This window comes from Colias philodice, chromosome 12 (assembly GCF_061535455.1).
Source record: "Colias philodice isolate Cphi_HAF_F1 chromosome 12, ilColPhil1 Martin Lab GWU primary, whole genome shotgun sequence".
Classification (NCBI taxonomy): Eukaryota; Metazoa; Arthropoda; class Insecta; order Lepidoptera; family Pieridae; genus Colias; species Colias philodice.
The window spans coordinates 7,523,081-7,543,154 of NC_143097.1; the positions used below are offsets into that span (position 1 = coordinate 7,523,081).

Below are 20,074 nucleotides of genomic sequence, written 5' to 3' on the forward strand. Positions count from 1 at the left end.
ACTGTTATTATTATTTTATTCTAATTGTGATATGAGATATCCTCAACCTTGATTTATTGTTTTATGTAATTTTTTTACGTATATAGTACGTACTACGTATACTAGTATTACTTCTCATAATATGTATTTAAAAATTCCAAATTAACGTTAAAGAAAGAAAGAAATTTAGTGTCATTTATGTCTCTCTCTTGTAATTAGCAAAATAATTTCCACTTTTGATTTCACTGTTTAGTTTTACAAAAACAAATAAAAAGTTTCATTTTTTTTTAAATCTTTATTTAGTTGCTACACTCGGATAATCGGTAGGCTGCATTACGGGAACATTCCATCAATACATGCGGGTCCTCTGGAACACCGCATTGCTCACAATTCGGTGAAATTAATTGATAAAGACACAAAAAAAACATATATAAAAGGGGTAAACATGTTACGCATTTTAATAACGGACATATCACGTAGGTACATTGTTTATTGTAACAATACTTCGACCTACAAGTTAATTTTAGGGTCAGGTTGATCAGTACATAATATCAGTTCGTATCATTGTTGTATTATTATTTATTATCAAACTGATCGTATATTTATGTAATATACTTACGTACCTAATATGTACAATCAACTTTTGCTGTAAAAGTCCTTAAAAATGGTTGATGATAAAATTATATTTTCTGTATCATTCTTGATTTTGTACAGAAGAAATAGAAATAGAGCCTCCGATTTTTTTTATCTAACATAGGTAGGTTATGTGTGTAATACGAGCAAAAAATTTGCACAATCAACAATACCTTATATATTTTGTGAAATCTGATTGAACCTATTTTTCAGACGAAAATAGATACCAAATACCATTAATAACTATGTTAATAATCTGTCTATGTCTATCTGGTTTTAAAATAGATCAAACATAGTTTTCAAATTACGTTATTGATTAGGTAGTTATAGAAGGTCCATTTGTTATTTATCTAGACACATCTAAATCTGTGAATGGTTTGTTTGCGAATGATAAATTTACATACTCATTGGAATTTGTTTTGCAATTATATGTCGAGATAGCAAATAAAAGGTTCATTATTTGGCTGTCGCAATGGATTACGATCTCAACTTTATTACTTACAATTTGTTCAGTATTGCAGTTGATACTAGAAGTCGTTTATAATACAATATTCAGTACATTATATTACTTGAATCTGTGCTTTAAAACATTCTTACGGATAAATATCTATAAAAGCTCTCTTTTCAGCTTCTAAATTTTCTGGATGCATTTCAACTTACGATATAAAAAGCACTAACACATTTTCGATTTCTAAATTTGGTTATTGACCTTGTTTTTAATTTGTGTTGCTGAATTTTTAATTCGATTTGGAAATGAAAATTTGTTGCTCAAATATTGAAATAGAATGCTAATATTGATAAGTAAATGACGATCTAAAAGGTGTAAATAAATTTGTTGTTAAACTAATACGCGAACATTAATAATAATCGATAACGTCTAGACGAAACTGGCAGTGACCTAAATTTTGCGCAACAAGTTCAAATATCAAGTGAACTTGCCCTTCTTATCGACACACGTTTAACATCGCGATTTAGTCAATAGTTAAATATTGTTTTTATTATTATTCTTAGATACGGGTCAAAGGTCATATTGAATTTCATGCGACGTGCGTTTTTACGTAGTTAATATTTACTTTAGTGTAATCTGTTGTTTTATCTCGTGTTCTACAGTGTAGAACTATGTAGAAGGGCCTTTATGATTTTTATTTATTATAAGGAAAGTAAATACATATATTGTTATTGCGAACAATTTGTAATGTACTTATATTTTTCTTTGGAAGCTTATCAATAAACTATAGCAGTTAGCACTGGATGGATATTTTTTTTATTATTGAAAGTACTAAAGGGACTCGAGAGAATTTATTGATTCATTTATGTAAATTACACTTTAACCATACGTATATTATCTGTTATATCATGTAGAGCAAACATAACTATTTACTTTTATATTTTATAGGTTTTTAGGAAATAAGATAAAATATTACATACAAATGTTTGCATTAAATACATGTGTGGACATATTCAATTCTATAAAATGTAAATCGTAATTAGATACAGATTCACATACAATGTATTGTGTTCATATAAAGCACAGAATGGTTTTTACAGTTTGATTATCTCTATGAATCATATTGTGACTATTGTGCGGATGAGCCAACGGAAAACGTAATTATTTATCTGTATAATATGGGTTGATAGAGTGCAGCTGTGTACTGATTCATGTAGAGGTATAGGATTATAACTATTTTATTTATGTTTAGTCTAAACTAGCTTCCGCCCGCGACTCCGTCCGCGCGGATGTAGGTCTTCGCGTGGATGGTTTATTTCTCCATTTTGAGTAACTCTGACAATAACATCTTATAAATATCTATTGGACCCAAATACGGCTAGGCTAATAATACCCAACGTGTGTTCGCGGTTCTACAGAACAACGTCTATGGATAAAACTGAAAAATTAAGATTATTTTTTTTCTACGTATTTTTCCAGGATAAAAAGTATCCTATTTTACGCCCAGGATAATAAGGTATAATTATACCAAGTTTCATCCAAATCAAACCGTTAGTTTTCACGTGATGTCTTCACATACAGACAGACAGACAGACAGACAGACAAAAATTTTTTTTTTCAAATATTTGGGTTTGGTATCGATCCAGTTATAACACCCCCTGCTATTAATTATTTATTCAATATTTTCAATGTACAGAATTGACCCTTCTACAGATTTATTATATGTATAGATTCTCTAGAATGCTATGGAAGTTAGAAAATGCTTGGCTAAATCGATCCTGAAATAAAATATACAATAGTCTAAGATAATATAATACAATATATGTACTAAATAGTCTTTGCCTTTGTCCCCGTGTAAGTAAGAATTTCCTAAATCAGTTGAATAGTTTTTCATCAAAGTTGTACCTACATTAAGCCACAGAGTAAATATAAGTTTTAATATTATTTGCATAAGTTTTTTGGTCGAATGGCAGTTGTTTGTTTGTATAACAAGAAGGAGTTTCTGTTTTTCACAAAATTCATTTACAGGAGAAATAAGTATTATTGTTAGTGTCCGACCGAACTTTCGGTTTCGGTTTCGGTTTCGGCCGAGTTTCGGCCAAAAATCAAGTTTCGGCCGCAGTTTCGGTTTCGGCCAAAATCGGCCGAAACTTTTGCCGAAACCGAAACTTATTTCGCAAGTTCAGTGAACTTAGTTCACACACGTTCACGCTCGCCTAACTTCGTTTTCCTCGGCAACGCTGTGACGGACGCTGTCAAAGCGTTAGTTGACCCACGCTGGTGGAAACAATTTTTGATTATCTATGTTGAGATTGGAACTGGGTGTAATAGTAATTAATAATTATTATTTTTATACAGGGTGTCCCACTGTTGGTATACTAAGCTCAAAGGAGGTTATAGTTTTGCATACGGTGAGTTCGTAAAAAATACTTATAAAATTCCAGACACATTTTTTTTTCAAATAGATGAATTCTAAAAACTCTATGTGTACACCCGTAATAAACAACCCGCCCAACTTTGGCACCAGCACGTGAGCTATTGTTTAAGATTATGTTTTCATAGACAAAATGCTCACATTAGCGAAGCGGTATATGCTGACTGCGCGAAGCTAGAGAAGAAAACATGGATTATCAGGAAAAATTTAGCAAACAATTTTTGACGTAATTTTGTTGTTTAAGTATTTTTTACGTGATCAGTGTATGCAAAACTACAAGTCCCTTCGCGCTTAGTATACCAATTGTGGGACACCCTGTATAAAAGGTACCTAAAAGAGACTGATTATTCTTCTAAGTACAAATACCAATCCAAAGTACCTATTAAAGACTCTTTAATAAAGAGAAAGATCTCAAAATACCAAAACTTAGTATTTAAAGTAACAGTAATAATTACTGATTTGATTTGGATGACTGATTTTACTGAGAACTTAATTCGAAAAAATAATAAAAATTAAAATTGTTATTATTAATATTTTAAAAATTTAAATAATTTGGAAAATCCAAAAGTGCACGCCTCATAATTTTTTTTAAATAAATATTTATTAATTATTATTTTTGTTTATTTAATAACAATTAAACCACATCGAATCAGACCCTGAAAAATGAAAGGGTTCTATTCCTGAGCATACTCAAGCGTAAGAGAAAAAAAAAGACTCGATTAGTAAAGTATTTCGGTCGCTATCGTGTTAACAAGAAAAAGGATCCGCACATACAGACACACGGACGTCCAAGACAGAACTTTTTTAAACTGTTTTTTAACTAGTTTAAATAACAAAAATGACATCAAAAATATCATGAACGTTAAAAATAGTGTTTTTTCTTAATATGTGTGTGTATGTATTATCTTACAAGTGCAATGTATGATACATAAAGACATTTTAAGTTTGAAAAATCAGATGTTTTGCGCGAAGTGACAGTAGTACCCACCTCAACGCTTCGCTTATGAGGCGTGCAATATTATTTTTTTATTTTATATTTTAAATAAATGATTACAACAAATTTAATATACTGTGTTTTCATTTCATGCCCTGATTAAGGCAAAATAATAGGTAAAATGCACCAAAGTTCAGTATTTTTAGAAATTTCATACTTGACCACGTGAGTTTCGGTTTCGGTTTCGGTTTCGGCCGAAACTGAAGCCACGGCCGAACATTCGGTTTCGGTTTCGGTTTCGGCCTGGAAACCAGTTTCGGTCGGACACTAATTATTGTTTTGTTTGCAACGAACGACAACGATGATGTTTTTTTACCGGGTCAACCCGGGCGGAGCCGGGACGAGCGGCTAGTAAGTTATAAAAAACATATACCTACCTAACTATTCACGCAAAAAACGAAGTTTTAATAATTAACATACCCATGTTGGACTGAGTAGTGAGTGGCTAGTTTGGTGTAATTTACACGTGCCTATATTTACTTAGTAAATGTTAGACAGAAACAGAAAGAAATATTAGACATTAGTAGGTGCTAAAATATCTGTAGAGAAATGTATGAATCATGAACGGAGTCAAATTTACTAACATTTAGTGGACATTCATGATATTACACGTAAATAAATAAAAAATACAAATGCGACCATTTAAATATTGTTTTGTCGCGTGCTTCGTTTTTTAAGACAATAAATAAATATATGTTTCTGTAAACAAGTGTCACATTAGTTAATTCAATTAGATTTTAATGTAAATTAATTAAAAACATCCATAGCGATTCCGTTTTATTTGTTTTGATCGCAGGTTAATGATCGTTAAATATATATATATATATATATATATATATATATATATATATATATATATATATATATATTTTATGATAAGTTACCAATATCGAGTTTAGATTACACATATAGATATTATATAGAACTTCGAAAGGAAACATATAAATTTGAATTTTTCGAAAAAATTATCTTCCCCACTACGTATTTAAGGCTTAATAATGTATGTATTTTTTGATAAGGCCTTCTATGCTGGACAAATTATAAGTTTTAATTTTAAGGATCCATTTATGTGCCAGCATAATAAAGTGTAGTAAATACATAAATAGAAAAAAAAATACAAGTGATTTTTTATACCCGGATATGCGTGGGTAAATATTTTTTGTAGTTGGGTAAAGCCGAAACTGGTTACATTATAATATTATATGTTTTACATAATTGACCATTACTAATTGATCGATTGCAGCAATCAAGTTAAAATTATAGTCCTACGTCAATAATTGCATATTGCTACTGCTATCTTGATTACTTCTCATTTTTATATGCTCATAGCAATAGAATAAAATACATATATATATATATAAATGGATAATCGTTTCGTAGAGATAGATTTATATATATATATATATATATATATATATATATATATAAATGGATAATCGTTTCGTATATCATAAACGAAGAATAAAATCTTAATAAGGTGTCTCTTATGATGAATAATGATAATATTGGTTAAAGCAATGAACCGTATGTAAACGATTATAAACACAAAAAGTTTCAAATACAGATATATTTTTATTTTATCATGCAATGCATTTTGGTTCATGTAACTTGTAAGTTGTAACACGTAAAATCTTCTCACAAGGAACATTAACAGTTTTTGTTGATTATGTTTTTTGAAATTTTGCCAATAATTAATTGTTTTGAATACTTGAATACTTTGGTAGGTATTTAATTTTAGATTTTATTTTAGTAACCACGTATTGTTTACGTGGATAAGGATTACTTAACTTATTTTTTACCGATATTCGACGTTCCCCAAAATTGACGGAAGCTTCTCATTTTTAGAAATTGTTTTGAAACATTGTCTTTGTGTATTATAATATAACTTTTTTCAGGCACATCTCGTCAAGTTGTCAAAGGCGTAAATGGCAAATTTATGTCTGGGCAGCTAGTGGCGATCATGGGACCCTCTGGTGCCGGCAAAAGTTCACTCCTTAACGCTATATCTGGTTACAGGTAAGGGACACACACAAACACACACAGTCACATTCACATATGCCTGTAATAATTACACAATTACATGTATCAAATACGATAAACTAATACAATTAGTGACTAGGTGAGGTACACGTTCTATTCTCTAGACAAAGGGCTCTCCTAAAGGAGAATTTCTAGTACCTAGGTATGACAGATTTCCAGTTTGCATGCAACTTTGTTTAAAGGTACTGTGTAAAAGAAAATAATATGCGAAGCTTATAAAGATATTATAGTTTTAATCGGAAAGGCAAGTACCTACCTCACCCATTTGTTTGATAAGTGGAAATTTTTTTGCCATTGCTTTCGAGACTGACACTTTTGGGAGGTACTCTTGATATTAACAAAATATACTGGTGTTAGGATGAAATGTTTCCTTACACGTTTTTATTTATTTAAGGTGCGATGCCCTTAGTTTATAAAGTTTAAGGTTCACTGTATTCCTACCCCAGCCTTGTTTGGGTTCACGCGTTTTTGTCATTCCTTTTATCATAAAGTGTCTTAATATAAAGCAAACAACCTCTTTTTAGCTTTTGTTTTTGAGCCAAGTTTTAAAAATACCTTTACCTGTTTCGTATTTTCTTATTTGAAAATCAGGAATTTGGCACGAGTTTATTTCTGTACTCAAATTCTATAGCTCGATATTGCTGGCTTTAATTAATCGTAATAGGTGGCGTCCTAACTATGACGTCATCTACAATTCATGCTTTTTGTAATTGCAATGATTTCAACCGCAAACTCATAATGATATTGTTTTTATTATGTTTTCGATTAACGTTATAGAAACGAGAAATACCAAACCATTAACTTGTTGAAGGTTCAATATTTATTCTCAGATTAACAAATGTTTTCCCAAGAATGATAATTTTCATTTAGGGGTAATAAAATATCGATTTAGTTTGGTTTTGCCTCTTAACTGTTATGATAATAAATTCCCAATTCGTGTTTTACACTATTTAACAAATATATTTTCATATTATTAACTAGTTACTTGATTGTAACTAAACTAAAATTCAATTTTAGTTTTATTTTTACAAAAAAACAATTTTATTAAATATTTAAAAAATCTACTAAACTGTACAGCAAAACATACTGAATTCAACATACATTCTTAAAATTGGCTACAGAATTCGTAAGTCCCAATAACACATTTTCCCGTCCCGTTTTACGTACACTTTTTTTAAATCTTTGTGTAAAAACTAAAAAGCTTAATCACAAAATGATTATGTCGCTCAGGTACACACATACTTATAACTATCTATTACGATTCTCTGAACAGGTCAGCTGGTGTGACAGGCGAGCTCCTAGTGAATGGGGAACTACGAGACGAGCAGCTGTTCCAAAAGGCTTCATGTTACATAACACAAGAGGATCTATTGCAGCCGCTGCTAACAGTGCGTGAAGCGATGGATGTCGCCGCGAGCCTCAAACTGCCGAAGGGCGCGAAGGCACCATCAGAAGAGATACTGCAAGAGCTAGGCCTGTTGGAACATCAGCATACAAGGACCGATATGCTGTCTGGTGGACAGAAGAAGAGGTAATTTTTATGTAATAAAAAAAAAATTGGTTGTCTGTAAAGTCAGTTTACTGACGATAGTTGAACGTGACAACGTCCGTTGTGGTTCTTTGTCGCTCGTTCCGCGCTCTCGCTTGCACTTCAAGCCTTACATGGAACGCCTCAGAGCGAGGTAACGCCGCATGAGTCATGTTTTTTCGTGCGTGCAGCCGGCTCCATCGAATTATAAGACGTTGTCACGTCAAAAAATGGTTCAAATGTAATACACGTTGATTGTAGATTTTCGCTTTACCGTAGCGCGTTCCCTGTTCTCTACGTTTTAAATTTAAAGACACTTGGATGAAAAAAATGTTCATGCAATATGGAATTAGGTAATTATTGTTGAGTACCTTAGTGAACATTTCTTAGAAGTTAGACTTAGTACGTTTTCTATATGGCTTCTTATCTTCGGCTATGAGGCATGGTGATGACAAAATGATTATAGTGTACACCATGATTATAGGTCTAAAATAAGCACTGAGTAAATTGGTTTCGATGAATCATATATTTCTAGAGAAGTACTAGGTGTTTGTGAAATATACAATTAATAAATGAAATCCCAGTATTCTCAAACACGTAATTAGTATTCATAACAAGTGTTATTATATAATATGAACATTTCAAGTTCATTAAAATAATTTAGGATTAGGGTGAGAGGTCTCATATAAAAACAAAAACAATACGATTATTATTCGAGTTTCTAGTTAATTCGCTAATTTATGGCAATGATTATACTCATTGAATATTAAATAACAAAAAATATGTAAATTAACAATAATGTTCTGTTAATAATGGCATTCGAGAAGTATTTAACGTAGAACTTATAATTAAAACTGAAAGTAATGTTAATACGAGTTATTTCGAGAAACAGTTCTGGAGTTAATAATAAGATAAGGAAATATCAAATTGAACGAAATCCATTTTTCTTGTATTGCAAGTGTAATAATTCCGACCCTTAATGCTATTTAAAGGTAGACCACTGGTCAAGAAACTCTGTAAAATAAAGAAATAAAAAATATGGTAAGTCCTTCAAGGAATATGGATACAATGACATATAGCTTTTATAATTTTAATGGATTCGAATTCAAACTGAAACTAAAACATTTATTTATTCAATTATAGGTACTTCTTCAAGATTTATTTAATTCGACTTTTGAATCGTCAAAACATAGTTTTCTGTTTTATCATTTACCACTTCAGTCAGTTTACCTTATTTACCTCTTATTTCTTCACGTAATCGGCAAATTTTTATATTTTTTTGGACGAACCTCCGCCTGTATCATAGAAATTGATGGCATTAATTTGATTAACAGAATTTATTGTATAAATTTATAAAGAATAGAAAGAATTTATTGAGTACCTATTACCAAGTTAGTACAAAGGTTGCTAGAAATGAATAAAAGTATCAGTATAAATTGAAGTAACTATAAAAGGATAAACATTATTTTACATTTAAATGAACTGCAACACAGGAAATAACAATCATTAGATATAGTTATAGTTATATATTCTTTATTGCACACAAATTTTTAATTTTACAATACAAGGATATCAGAAGCAATTGGCGGCTTTATTGCTAAACAGCAATTTCTTCCAAGCAACCAGTACCAAGCATGAAATATACAGTTGCAAATATGGGAAGATAGTGTACACATAAAGCAAATAAATTAATACAAAAACATTCAAATCAAAATAAACGAAAGAAAAAAAAAACAAACAATATCAAAAACACTAAAAATAAAACACAAAAAGAAAAACAGCACAGAAAATTAGCAGGTTTGCAAATAATGATTCTTTACCATATTTTTAAAAGACTCAAGCGATTGAGCTTTCCTAATGCTGGTGGGTAGATCATTCCAAAGCTGCACAGCTTTAACAGTAAAAGAAGCGTTATAAAATTTAGTTGAGTGAACAGGAACACTTAGCATTAGGTTATCATTAGATCGTAGGTTCAAACTCCTGGCAGATAAAAATTCAAAGTTATCTTTTAAATAGCAAGGAATACGAGGATCAAATAGTATGCAGTATAGGAGCGAGAGGACATGAGCATTGCGGCGGTGGCGGATGGGTAGCCATTTAAGCTGCTTCCGAAATGTTGAGACATGGTCAAATTTTCTCAACCCAAAAACGAAACGCAGGGCAAGGTTCTGCAAACGTTCGATTTTATCGAGTTGCTCCTGGGTTAGGTTGGAAAAACACACATCAGCATAGTCCAGAATGGGCAGCATTAAGGTCTGAGCAAGCATAACTTTGGTGGGAATAGGCAAAAAATTGCGCAGCCTTCTTAAACTAGATGCTGTCCAAAATATTTTTTTACTGATGTTTTTTAACTGCACTGACCATGACAGAGTTTCGTCCATATATAAGCCCAAGTTTTTAACCGATTTTCGGTAAGGCACGACGACGCCATCAATATAGATAGGTGGTAAGGTAGTCCAGTTGATTCTAGCCACCAGACTCTGACTACCAATAATGATGGCTTGTGATTTTAATGGGTTTAATTTGAGACCATGGGATACACTCCAATCATACACCTTATTTAGATTGTTGTTTATATCATTAATGGCAGTGTTAATATCAGCTAAAGGCGACTGTGTATATATTTGAAGGTCGTCTGCATAAAGATGATAAAGGGAAGTTAGGTGAGGAGTTAAAAAATTAATAAATACAGCAAACAGAATTGGAGAGAGCACACCACCTTGTGGCACGCCAGCAGATATGTTGCGCCAGGTTGAAAAAGAATTATCAACAAGAATACGTTGCTGGCGACCAGCCAAGTAACTCTGAAACCATCCAAGAACATTGGGAGATAGGTTTATGGAACGAAGCATGCCTAACAATAAATCAAAATCCACTGTATTGAAGGCATTACTAAAATCTAAAAGTATAAGGACTGTGAGCATCCTGTTGTCCATACCCCAGCGTATGTCATCTGTGATTTTAAGAAGAGCAGTAGTCGTACTATGACCGGGGCGGAAACCGGATTGAAAGGGATCGAGGAGGGAATTTTTATTAAGAAAGAGACTGAGCTGTTGTTGGATAAGGCGTTCTAGGATTTTGGAGAGAAAGGGTAGGATAGAAATAGGCCGATAGTCCGATAAGGAGTTAGGAGTATTTATTTTAGGAAGAGGGATAACATTAGCCTTTTTCCACATATGAGGAAAAACACTAGATGAGATAGAGGAATTAAGGATGTGGGTTATGATAGGAATGACTATGTCTAGGATTGGAACGATCATTTTACGACTAATGCCATCCACACCGACAGAGTTTGAGGTAATGGACAATACAGTTTTCTCAACTTCAGTGACAGAGAAAGAACGAAAATTAAATGGTGGGAAATTAGGAGGGGGCAAAGAAGATAAATAGCTTAAGGTTTTAGTTTTTATATTTACATCCAAAGAACAGACTGAAGTAAAGTGCTGGTTTAATGATTCTAGAGAAATATCTTTAGATAACTTACAATTACTATCCTTACCCACTCCCAATGATTTCAGAAACTTCCAGAGCCTGGCAGGATCACCGTTTTCAACAGAGGTGTGTATGTGACGTCTTTGTGCATCTCTACAAGCTGTGTTACATTTATTACGGATTATTTTATATTTGTCTCGATTGCTATCTGACGGCTTCATCTTATAACGAGCCTTGGACATATTCTTCTTATGCAGAAGAGCTTTTAAATCGTCAGTGAGCCAGGGAGCAGGAAGGTGTTTAATTTTGACTGGTCTTATAGGAGCGTGAACATCATATAAATTAACCATAAAATTGTTAAATATTGAGACTTTATCTTCAACAGATTCAGCCTTCAGTAAAACATCCCAATCGATTTTTGAAGCATCATTGCGGAGACAATTTATATCCATTCCACCAAAATTACGCTGCATCAGAATTTTATGCTTTAATTTAGGAAGGCGGAGTCGAAAGGATAGGTAAAGAAGGTCATGGTTTGAAAAAGCATCCGCAGCACACTGACCATGCTTAACAACATATGTAGGAGAAGAGGTAAGGATGAGGTCGAGTAAGGAAGGTATACAATTTGGGATAATGTGCGTAGCATTAAGAGGGAGCAAGTGGAGGTTGCAAGCATCTACCAAGGTTTGTAGTTTTTTAGATCGAGTATCATTTTTTAACATGCAAGTATTGAAATCTCCCATACAGATTATGTGCTTGTAAATAGAAGATGCATTTTCTAGGATAGTTTCTAAAGACGAGAAATAATTTACATTGAGAGAAGGACTGTAGAATACTCCGAGTAGTAATTTAGTTGAGTTTACGCTAATCTCTATGATGAGGTGCTCAGCGGCGTCCGCAGGTGGGGGTTGTGGCGACATACTTACTATAGAGAAGGGAATGCAGTCAGAAAGATAAATGGCGACACCTCCCCCACCACGGCCCACTCTATCGTTGCGGATTAAATTATACCCAGGCAAGGAATATGAGGATGATGATAGGCAAGGTTTTAGCCACGATTCTGAAACCAGAATTGCGCTGATAACTTTTGAATCAAAAGATGAAAGAAGGTCAGGAAAATGTGCTGGGATACTTTGAGCATTAATATGCACAATATTTAAATTTTTAAGACAATCATGGAAATGGGAAAAAAGGGTTTTTTCAAGGGAGGGAAAGGAAGTACTACAAAAACTATTTTCATCGCTACTACTATTTGAAGATGCCGAATAAAAGATATCACTATTTGCACTGCAGTTAGACATAAAAAAGTAACTAGTTACAGTTACTTATAGTTATAAGCACAAAATAAGCTAAACCAGTAATACCAATACCAATACTACCAGCAATATAAGCAAATACAACAAATAAAAAACAAAGAATAAAAAAAAAAAAAAAAAATACATTAGAGGTACATACAAAGCCAACGAGAAAAAAAAGAAGAAAAGAAATAGATTTAAATAATCATTACATCCAAAATATTTTTAAGTAACAAGGACTAAGAACTAATTTCCTAAACAAATTTTTAAGTATAATAAACCTGAATGCCAAGGAGCTAGGCCGAACAATGTACCTCAAATGTCAAAATGACATAAAATATGACAGGTGTCGACAGCTGTCATAATAATTGTTTACATTATTAGTCAGTTCAATAAAGAAACGAATCTTCAATGGCGGCCAAAGCTGACTTTGACAGATGGTAGGATCATCAAAAAAGAAAATAAAAATAACGTAAATTGATAATTATTTTATTAATTATTTCAAATTGTTTGTTAACAAACTTTTTTGTTATTGTATTTGTGTATTTATATGAATTATCATATTTACGTATACAGAATGTAATAAAATCCCCATAATACTTGTAATAAGCCCATAAAACTGAACAACTTTTCCCAAAGAACATATTTTGTCAAATTCCAATAAAACATTATTTACTTTCGCAAATGCATAATTGTCATTGTAAATTTATGATAAAAACTATTATAGGGAAAATCAAATACATTTTAGTAATTTTATTTTTCCATTTTTTTTTTTGCATACCGTACGGCCGTGTGTGAGCGAGAGGGAATGATAAGCGCCGCCATTGAAGATTCGTTTCTTTAAAGAACTAACTAATACCTACAAAGTTTTGTCAATATTTTTGAAACTTGATATTACAAAAAATGCATAATAATTACAAAACGACGGTACTCACAAGTGGCATTAACTTTTATTATATTAAGCGTGGGTGACTACTAAATATGTTAACCAATAACCACAAAGTGATTTAATATGAATATTATAATCACATAACAACATACAAAACATACATTGGAGACAAAAGGCACATAGGTAGGAAAGATGAATTAATTTTAAGAACCAGTGAATTGTTACAAACACAGTTACAAACATATAGGTAATAACAGAAAGCAAGAATTCATTACACACTAAACACAGACGGAGGACAAATAGTTAATAAAAAGATAAATACATACAAGATATACCGCTTATTGTTTCTTAGTGCATCGCTTTGGCCTGGCATTCTGTGAAACATGGGCTTCTTTGACACCACCACTAGCTTGTGAAGTCAGATCAGACTCCAACTCCGAGTTAGTTTGAGGAATGGCATTCAGATCAGATAAACAAGTTACTTGCCGCTTCACACCTTTGGAATCTAACACAATCACAAGGCCATCTCTAGTCCAGCATTTATTAATCCCAAACTGTTTACGAGCAGCAAGGAATGCTTCATGCCGCTGCTTGGTGAGGAATTCTGAGATTGTAATTCCAGTAGATTTTAATGCAGTTTTACCGTACCAGAGTTTATTTTTAGTAGATAAATCACTTAGCTTTACAAGAATAGGCCTTGGTTTGTCCAAACTTGTGCGTCCAATGCGATGGCATCTGTTTATGTTATTTGTGCTGAAGTCAGTTATTTTAAGATTTGAACGAACAAACTGCACCAGTAACTCAGATGTATCCTCTTGATTGTCTTCAGGCAACCCATGAATTAGGAGTATTTTCTTTCTACTTCTAGTTTCCTGATGATCATATAGTTTGAAGAGAAGGTTGACTTGAGCATGAAGTTGTTTCAAGGTAGACAGAACAAAATTCCGAAATTCGGAAAATTCTGATACCAAGCTGGGGTTTGCATTGCAAGCTGGTGACACTTTGTTTCCTTTCAAAGTGTTTTCAAATTCAGCCATCCGGGTGGTGAACATAGTTGTCATGCTGTCTAATGACTGTTGAAGAGAATCCATTGTGGTGATTTATTGAATATGCTGTTATTGTAGGGAGTGAATGTTGTATTTATATTGCTGGTATGTACTACACACTAGTTAATCATTTAAATCAAACTTAACTTGTTTAAAATGTATTTAAATTAATAAAAATTTATAAGAGCGCAACTTTTACGTGTTGACGTGTACACATCTACCCGCGAATGTAGTATACAAAATAGATATAGTATACAAAAGTGAATAGATATAGGTAATATCCCACATAATACACTTATAAGAAGTTTAGAACTAAAATTTCCGCTGTTCCACTGCATTGCCATATAAAAAGCACCCAGGAAACAGTCATCTTCATTTCATCACATCTTTACATTCCTGCTACACAGAATTCTCATGATTCATATTATATTCCCAGGTTATCAATAGCCCTGGAGTTGGTGAACAACCCACCAGTGTTCTTCCTCGACGAGCCAACCAGTGGTTTGGATAATGTCACCACCATGCAGTGTGTGAAGTTATTGAAGCAGCTGGCAAGGCAGGGAAGGACTGTGGTCTGCACTATTCATCAACCCGCCGCGTCTCTCTTTGAGTTGTTTGACCAGGTAAGATATAAAGATAATATGCGATCGATTCAGAGTCATTTTTGACGTCATAGATGTCGAAATGGTGAACTACCCACCAGTGTTCTTCCTTGAAGAGATAACTAGCGGCCAACTACGTTAGAATGGAGACACTGTACTTTTTGTCCCTAAGCCAGATTTTGTATGGGAAGTGGCGATTTTTTTTGAGCGGCCATCGATCAAACCTTGTTTTTAAATACTAGTTTAACATACATATAAGTAAGTACACATAAAAGTTTGGTTTATTGCACTATTTTGTATTAAAAACAAGGTTTGATAAATGGCCGCCCAAAAATAAGAAGGTGCTATTTTCGGTCCTTGACTTTTGAGTCAACAATGATTATTCCAAACTTGAAACCTCTCATGCAAACAAAACTTTATTCCATTTAGTCCGGGATACATCGCCCATTTTTGCAAGTGATTACTATCAAGCTAATTTTTCGTTAGTAGCTTTATTTTGATGAGATGCCCAATAATTTCATGTACGAAACTCTCGATTGTGGTAGCCAACAGAGGTAACAAGGATAAAAATTTTTGATTTGACGGTTCTCAAATATTTATTACGCAATTTGTAGGACAATATGTCCGTTGAATTATACAAGTATTAAATAAGTGAAAATAAAAAAATCAGCTGGTTAGTAATCATTTATGATGACTTCGTTATCGATACACATTGGAAAGGGGGACTCTTTGATCAAACCATAGATTTTGTAGGACAAATATTTTTTCGAATAATTTAGATAATTATCTTGAGATTGAACAAAAAAAAACATTCAGTTGGTAATTAATATTTGAGAACCATAAAATCAAAATATTTTATCCTTGTTTCCTCTGGTAGCTACCACAATCGAGAGTTTCGTACATGAAATTATTGGGCATCTCATCAAAATAAAGCTACTCACGAAAAATTAGCTTGATAGTAATCACTTGCAAAAATGGACGATGTATCCCAGACTAATTAAAACTAAATTTATATTAAAGTCAAAATTGTAATAAAATAAAATTGCATAAAACAATAACTGGAAACGGATTTTCAATGATAAAAATGTGACTACAAGAATTGATACCGATTCTGAGATTTCATATCGCAACTTGCAACTGTTTTGATTAATTGTGAAATGAACTAATTCGTTTTATTGTTTCTCATTGAAACAAGTAAGACATGCAGTTAAACGTCTTTGACCCACTTGCTGAAGCTAAGTATTCAATAATAATTATCTACTTTGTATCAATTGTTGGCGACAAGATAGAACGTTAGATCGAATCAATTAAAACCATTTTAAACTGAAAGTAATTTATTATAGCATGTAATGGTGTGGTATTTGCACAATTAGTGAGAGAATTATATGTTAATCTTAAGTACCTACTTGTTAAGAGGCTTTTTGTGAATTTATTTTAGAAGCAAGCTGTTTCTCTTAAACACGGGTTGCCCAGTAACTTAGCTAGGGAATAATTGGCTTGTATAAATTGTTTTAGTAGCCTTGTTATATTTATATACTTTTACATGAATATAAATTGTATAATGTAATAAATTGTAATTGTAATTATATATTTCCCTTTTCCAAAAAATTCCACATAATTATTTGATTGTTAATTTAATATTTAAACCAGCCGCTTGTCTCGCGAAGTAACATACTAATTATCAAATCTTCAATTTAATAATTTTACTAAAATAATCAAGTTCTGAAACATCTTATGTGTTCATCAATAAATAGGTTTATTAACATAATCATGTTAATAACTTTTGCCTACATTTTAATGCATTTTTAGTAAACGATGTGTTTTTTATACCGATTGGATATATTGATTTTAATCGTTAAGCAAACAGATTTGCCCAAGTCGAGATTTTGAAGAAGTTTTTTTGCCATATTATGCAAAAGTTTCTTAAGATATTTAAACAAATAAGATAGGAAAGAAGTCAATTTAGTGAATTTACAACCACCAACAATAACATTTTAATAAATGTAACAGCATATTATTTCTATACTCACCAATTTATTTGGTATAATCAATAACAACATACCCTTAATAAAATGTTTATTTTTTGCACCAAATTAATATTCTAAAGTTATTTTTATTTTATTTTTTTATTTATTTTTTACATACATATATTCCTTACAGCTATTTGTACATATTACAATATTTATAATTAACTTTAACAAAACAATACGCCAATAAAAATGAATACCAATAATAAGACAATTAATGTGACAGTAGTTTTACATTAATTATAACAATGACAAAGTGGAAAAAATTAGTATATATATATATTTTTTGACATGGTATACAAAAAAGAGGAAAACGTACCCATTATAGAATGTTGGGTAGAATGGTGGTATATGAAAAATGTAAATAATATAAAACATTGCATGTGGATTTTTCGCAATATTTATTTTAAAATACTGATATTATCTACCTAACTTTATAAAATATTTTTACAATATATAAATCAGTTGAAAAATAATTAACAAATCGTTTAGTTACTACGAAACAATTAAACAATACAATAATACAATTTTATCAAGTACGATCGAACTTAATTTACTAATCGCACATTTGAAAGTGATGGAATTATAAATTTAATAATAAACTTTCGATAGTTCTAGAAATTAAAATCAAGTAAGTTTGAAAACAATTGTATTATGTTTGTATATTGTTTTTACCTTTGTTTTACTATCTTAACAAAAAATATCCTTTGTTTACATAATTCACATTTGGAGTCAATGAACATCATTAGTAAATATAAAAATTTTGTCACTAGGTAATAAATATTGTTTGAAATCGGTCGAAAAAAGTGTGTCAAGGTGAATATAAATTTAAATTTTTATCAAATCCTTTCTTTCTGGTTATTTGATTAAATGACATTGAAGATGTGGTTTTTACTGTGATTAAAAACCTACACAATCGCATTATTTCAATCTATGAATATGTCACGAGAAGCAGTGTAAAATACTGCAATGGGGCTTCATAATATAATTTATTTCTTATGTAGATTACATAAGCCGGAGTACAATATATTATATAAGACATAGTAATAAGCTATTAAATATAACATCGTGTTAATACTGCCACAGATATCTACATGAGATTATCTCAATACATAAATCACATATGAACTCGTTATATTTTGTAATTATGTGGAAGAAAATTGCAGATTTTTCACTGTATCAAGCTAATGACATTTTAATGATTCGTAGTATTTTCCGTTTTGCAATTTATGAAAAACATAGTTGTTTCCCACGTTGTTACGTAGAGTTTTGCTTGTACTCATTCATCCTTTTACATTATAATGAAAATGCACTAAAATTTGAATGACTATCATAGTTTCCTATCAAACATAATTATGTGAGAATGAGGCTTTTCATCGTTGTCTACATAAGATATACCTACTACAGGTCGTGGTAGGTAGGCTTACTTAACTCTTGGACGATTTCATATTTCAAAAATATTTATTTTTATTTCTAAATACTTAATAGGTTTCGAATAGCATGTATTTAAGACTGGAATAGATTATTCAGAATTGTTTGATACCTACGAAACATAATTTGAAATGAACATCCCGATCTATACTAATATTATAAAGAGGAAAGGTTTGTATGTATGTATGTATGGTTTTCACGCATCAACTACTGGACCGATTTGGCACAGATTATCTTTAGACCCTGAGTGAGAACATAGGCTATCTTTTATTGCGAAATATGTACCACGGGCGAAGCCGGGGCGGACCGCTAGTATGCAATAAAAAAGTTGTTGCAATAATTTTATCCTTTGTTTATACCATTTGTTATTACATATTATTATTGTAGGTATTACACAATTATATGTACAATATATAATTATTCTCACATTTATAGCTTAAGCATAATATATTAGAAATCACGTCAACGCCTTCAAGTAATAATTTCATTTGAATTACCTCACAACAATATTATGCATTGATTTGTTATTTATTGTAATTATTATACTTCTATAATACCACTGCTTTGTTGTATAGTATTACTAGTATTAGGTAATCCATGGTATAACGTATAACATACTGTTTTTAAATAATATATCAGTATATTAATATCTCTTTGAAAGCAGGTTCATAGAAATGTAGATTATCTGTTATCTATTATATGATATATATTATGCAGTTGGCACTATACCCTAGGTATTTGAAATTATTTAAGTAAAAAGCGTGGGAATACTGCAAAACGATATTAAATTAATAAAGTTCAGGGTTATAACTATTTTCGGCATGAATTCTAAATAAGGTTTATATGGTTATTAACTTATTAATAAACCTTTTACGTCTTGGAAAATTTTGTAAAAACGACTTCTGATGTTATTGTAGCTAAAGGAAACACGGCACGGCGCAGATGCGTTTTTCATTGTTATGCTCATCGATTTTCTTGCCCGGTCCTGTTATAAATATAGTTCTATATGTATTGATTTTTGTTACACATTTGTTAGAATATGAATACATTTTAACAGTAAATCCCGACGTAGGTATTTCTAAACTGGAACTGAAGGACTTGTAGGGACTGGAACGCGCTTCCTGAATCTGTGTTCCCCGACGAGTACAATATGGGGGTCTTCAAGCGAAGAGTGAACCGGTACCTACTAGGGAAGCGCGTACCATCTTAGACCGCATCTTAGCATTCCATCAGGCGAGATTGTGGTCAAGCGCATCCTGATAGGGGAGGGGATTTTTACTCTAGATATAGAGTAAA

At 31.8% G+C, this 20,074-nt stretch overlaps 2 protein-coding genes across 2 annotated transcripts in view; one reads left to right on the top strand and one right to left on the bottom strand.

Moving 5' to 3' along the window:
* The window catches only part of LOC149484161 (ATP-binding cassette sub-family G member 1), a 73,388-nt gene that overhangs the window by 39,063 nt on the left and 14,251 nt on the right, over window positions 1–20,074 (top strand). Inside the window, exons 3-5 of the mRNA XM_089701801.1 lie at window positions 6,384–6,504; window positions 7,802–8,059; window positions 15,155–15,341. Of these exons, the coding sequence (XP_089557927.1) occupies window positions 6,384–6,504; window positions 7,802–8,059; window positions 15,155–15,341 (566 nt within the window). The remainder of the gene's footprint in view (window positions 1–6,383; window positions 6,505–7,801; window positions 8,060–15,154; window positions 15,342–20,074) is intronic.
* LOC149484162 (uncharacterized) lies at window positions 13,667–14,784 on the bottom strand. The gene has a single exon (XM_089701856.1). The coding sequence runs from the start codon at window positions 14,761–14,763 to the stop codon at window positions 14,011–14,013; it is 753 nt and encodes a 250-aa protein (XP_089557982.1). The 5' UTR covers window positions 14,764–14,784; the 3' UTR covers window positions 13,667–14,010.

Coding starts and splice junctions, on each gene's coding strand:
- LOC149484162 (XM_089701856.1), bottom strand. CDS start 14,763: ATGGATTCTCTTCAACAGTCATTAGACAGCATGACAACTATGTTCACC.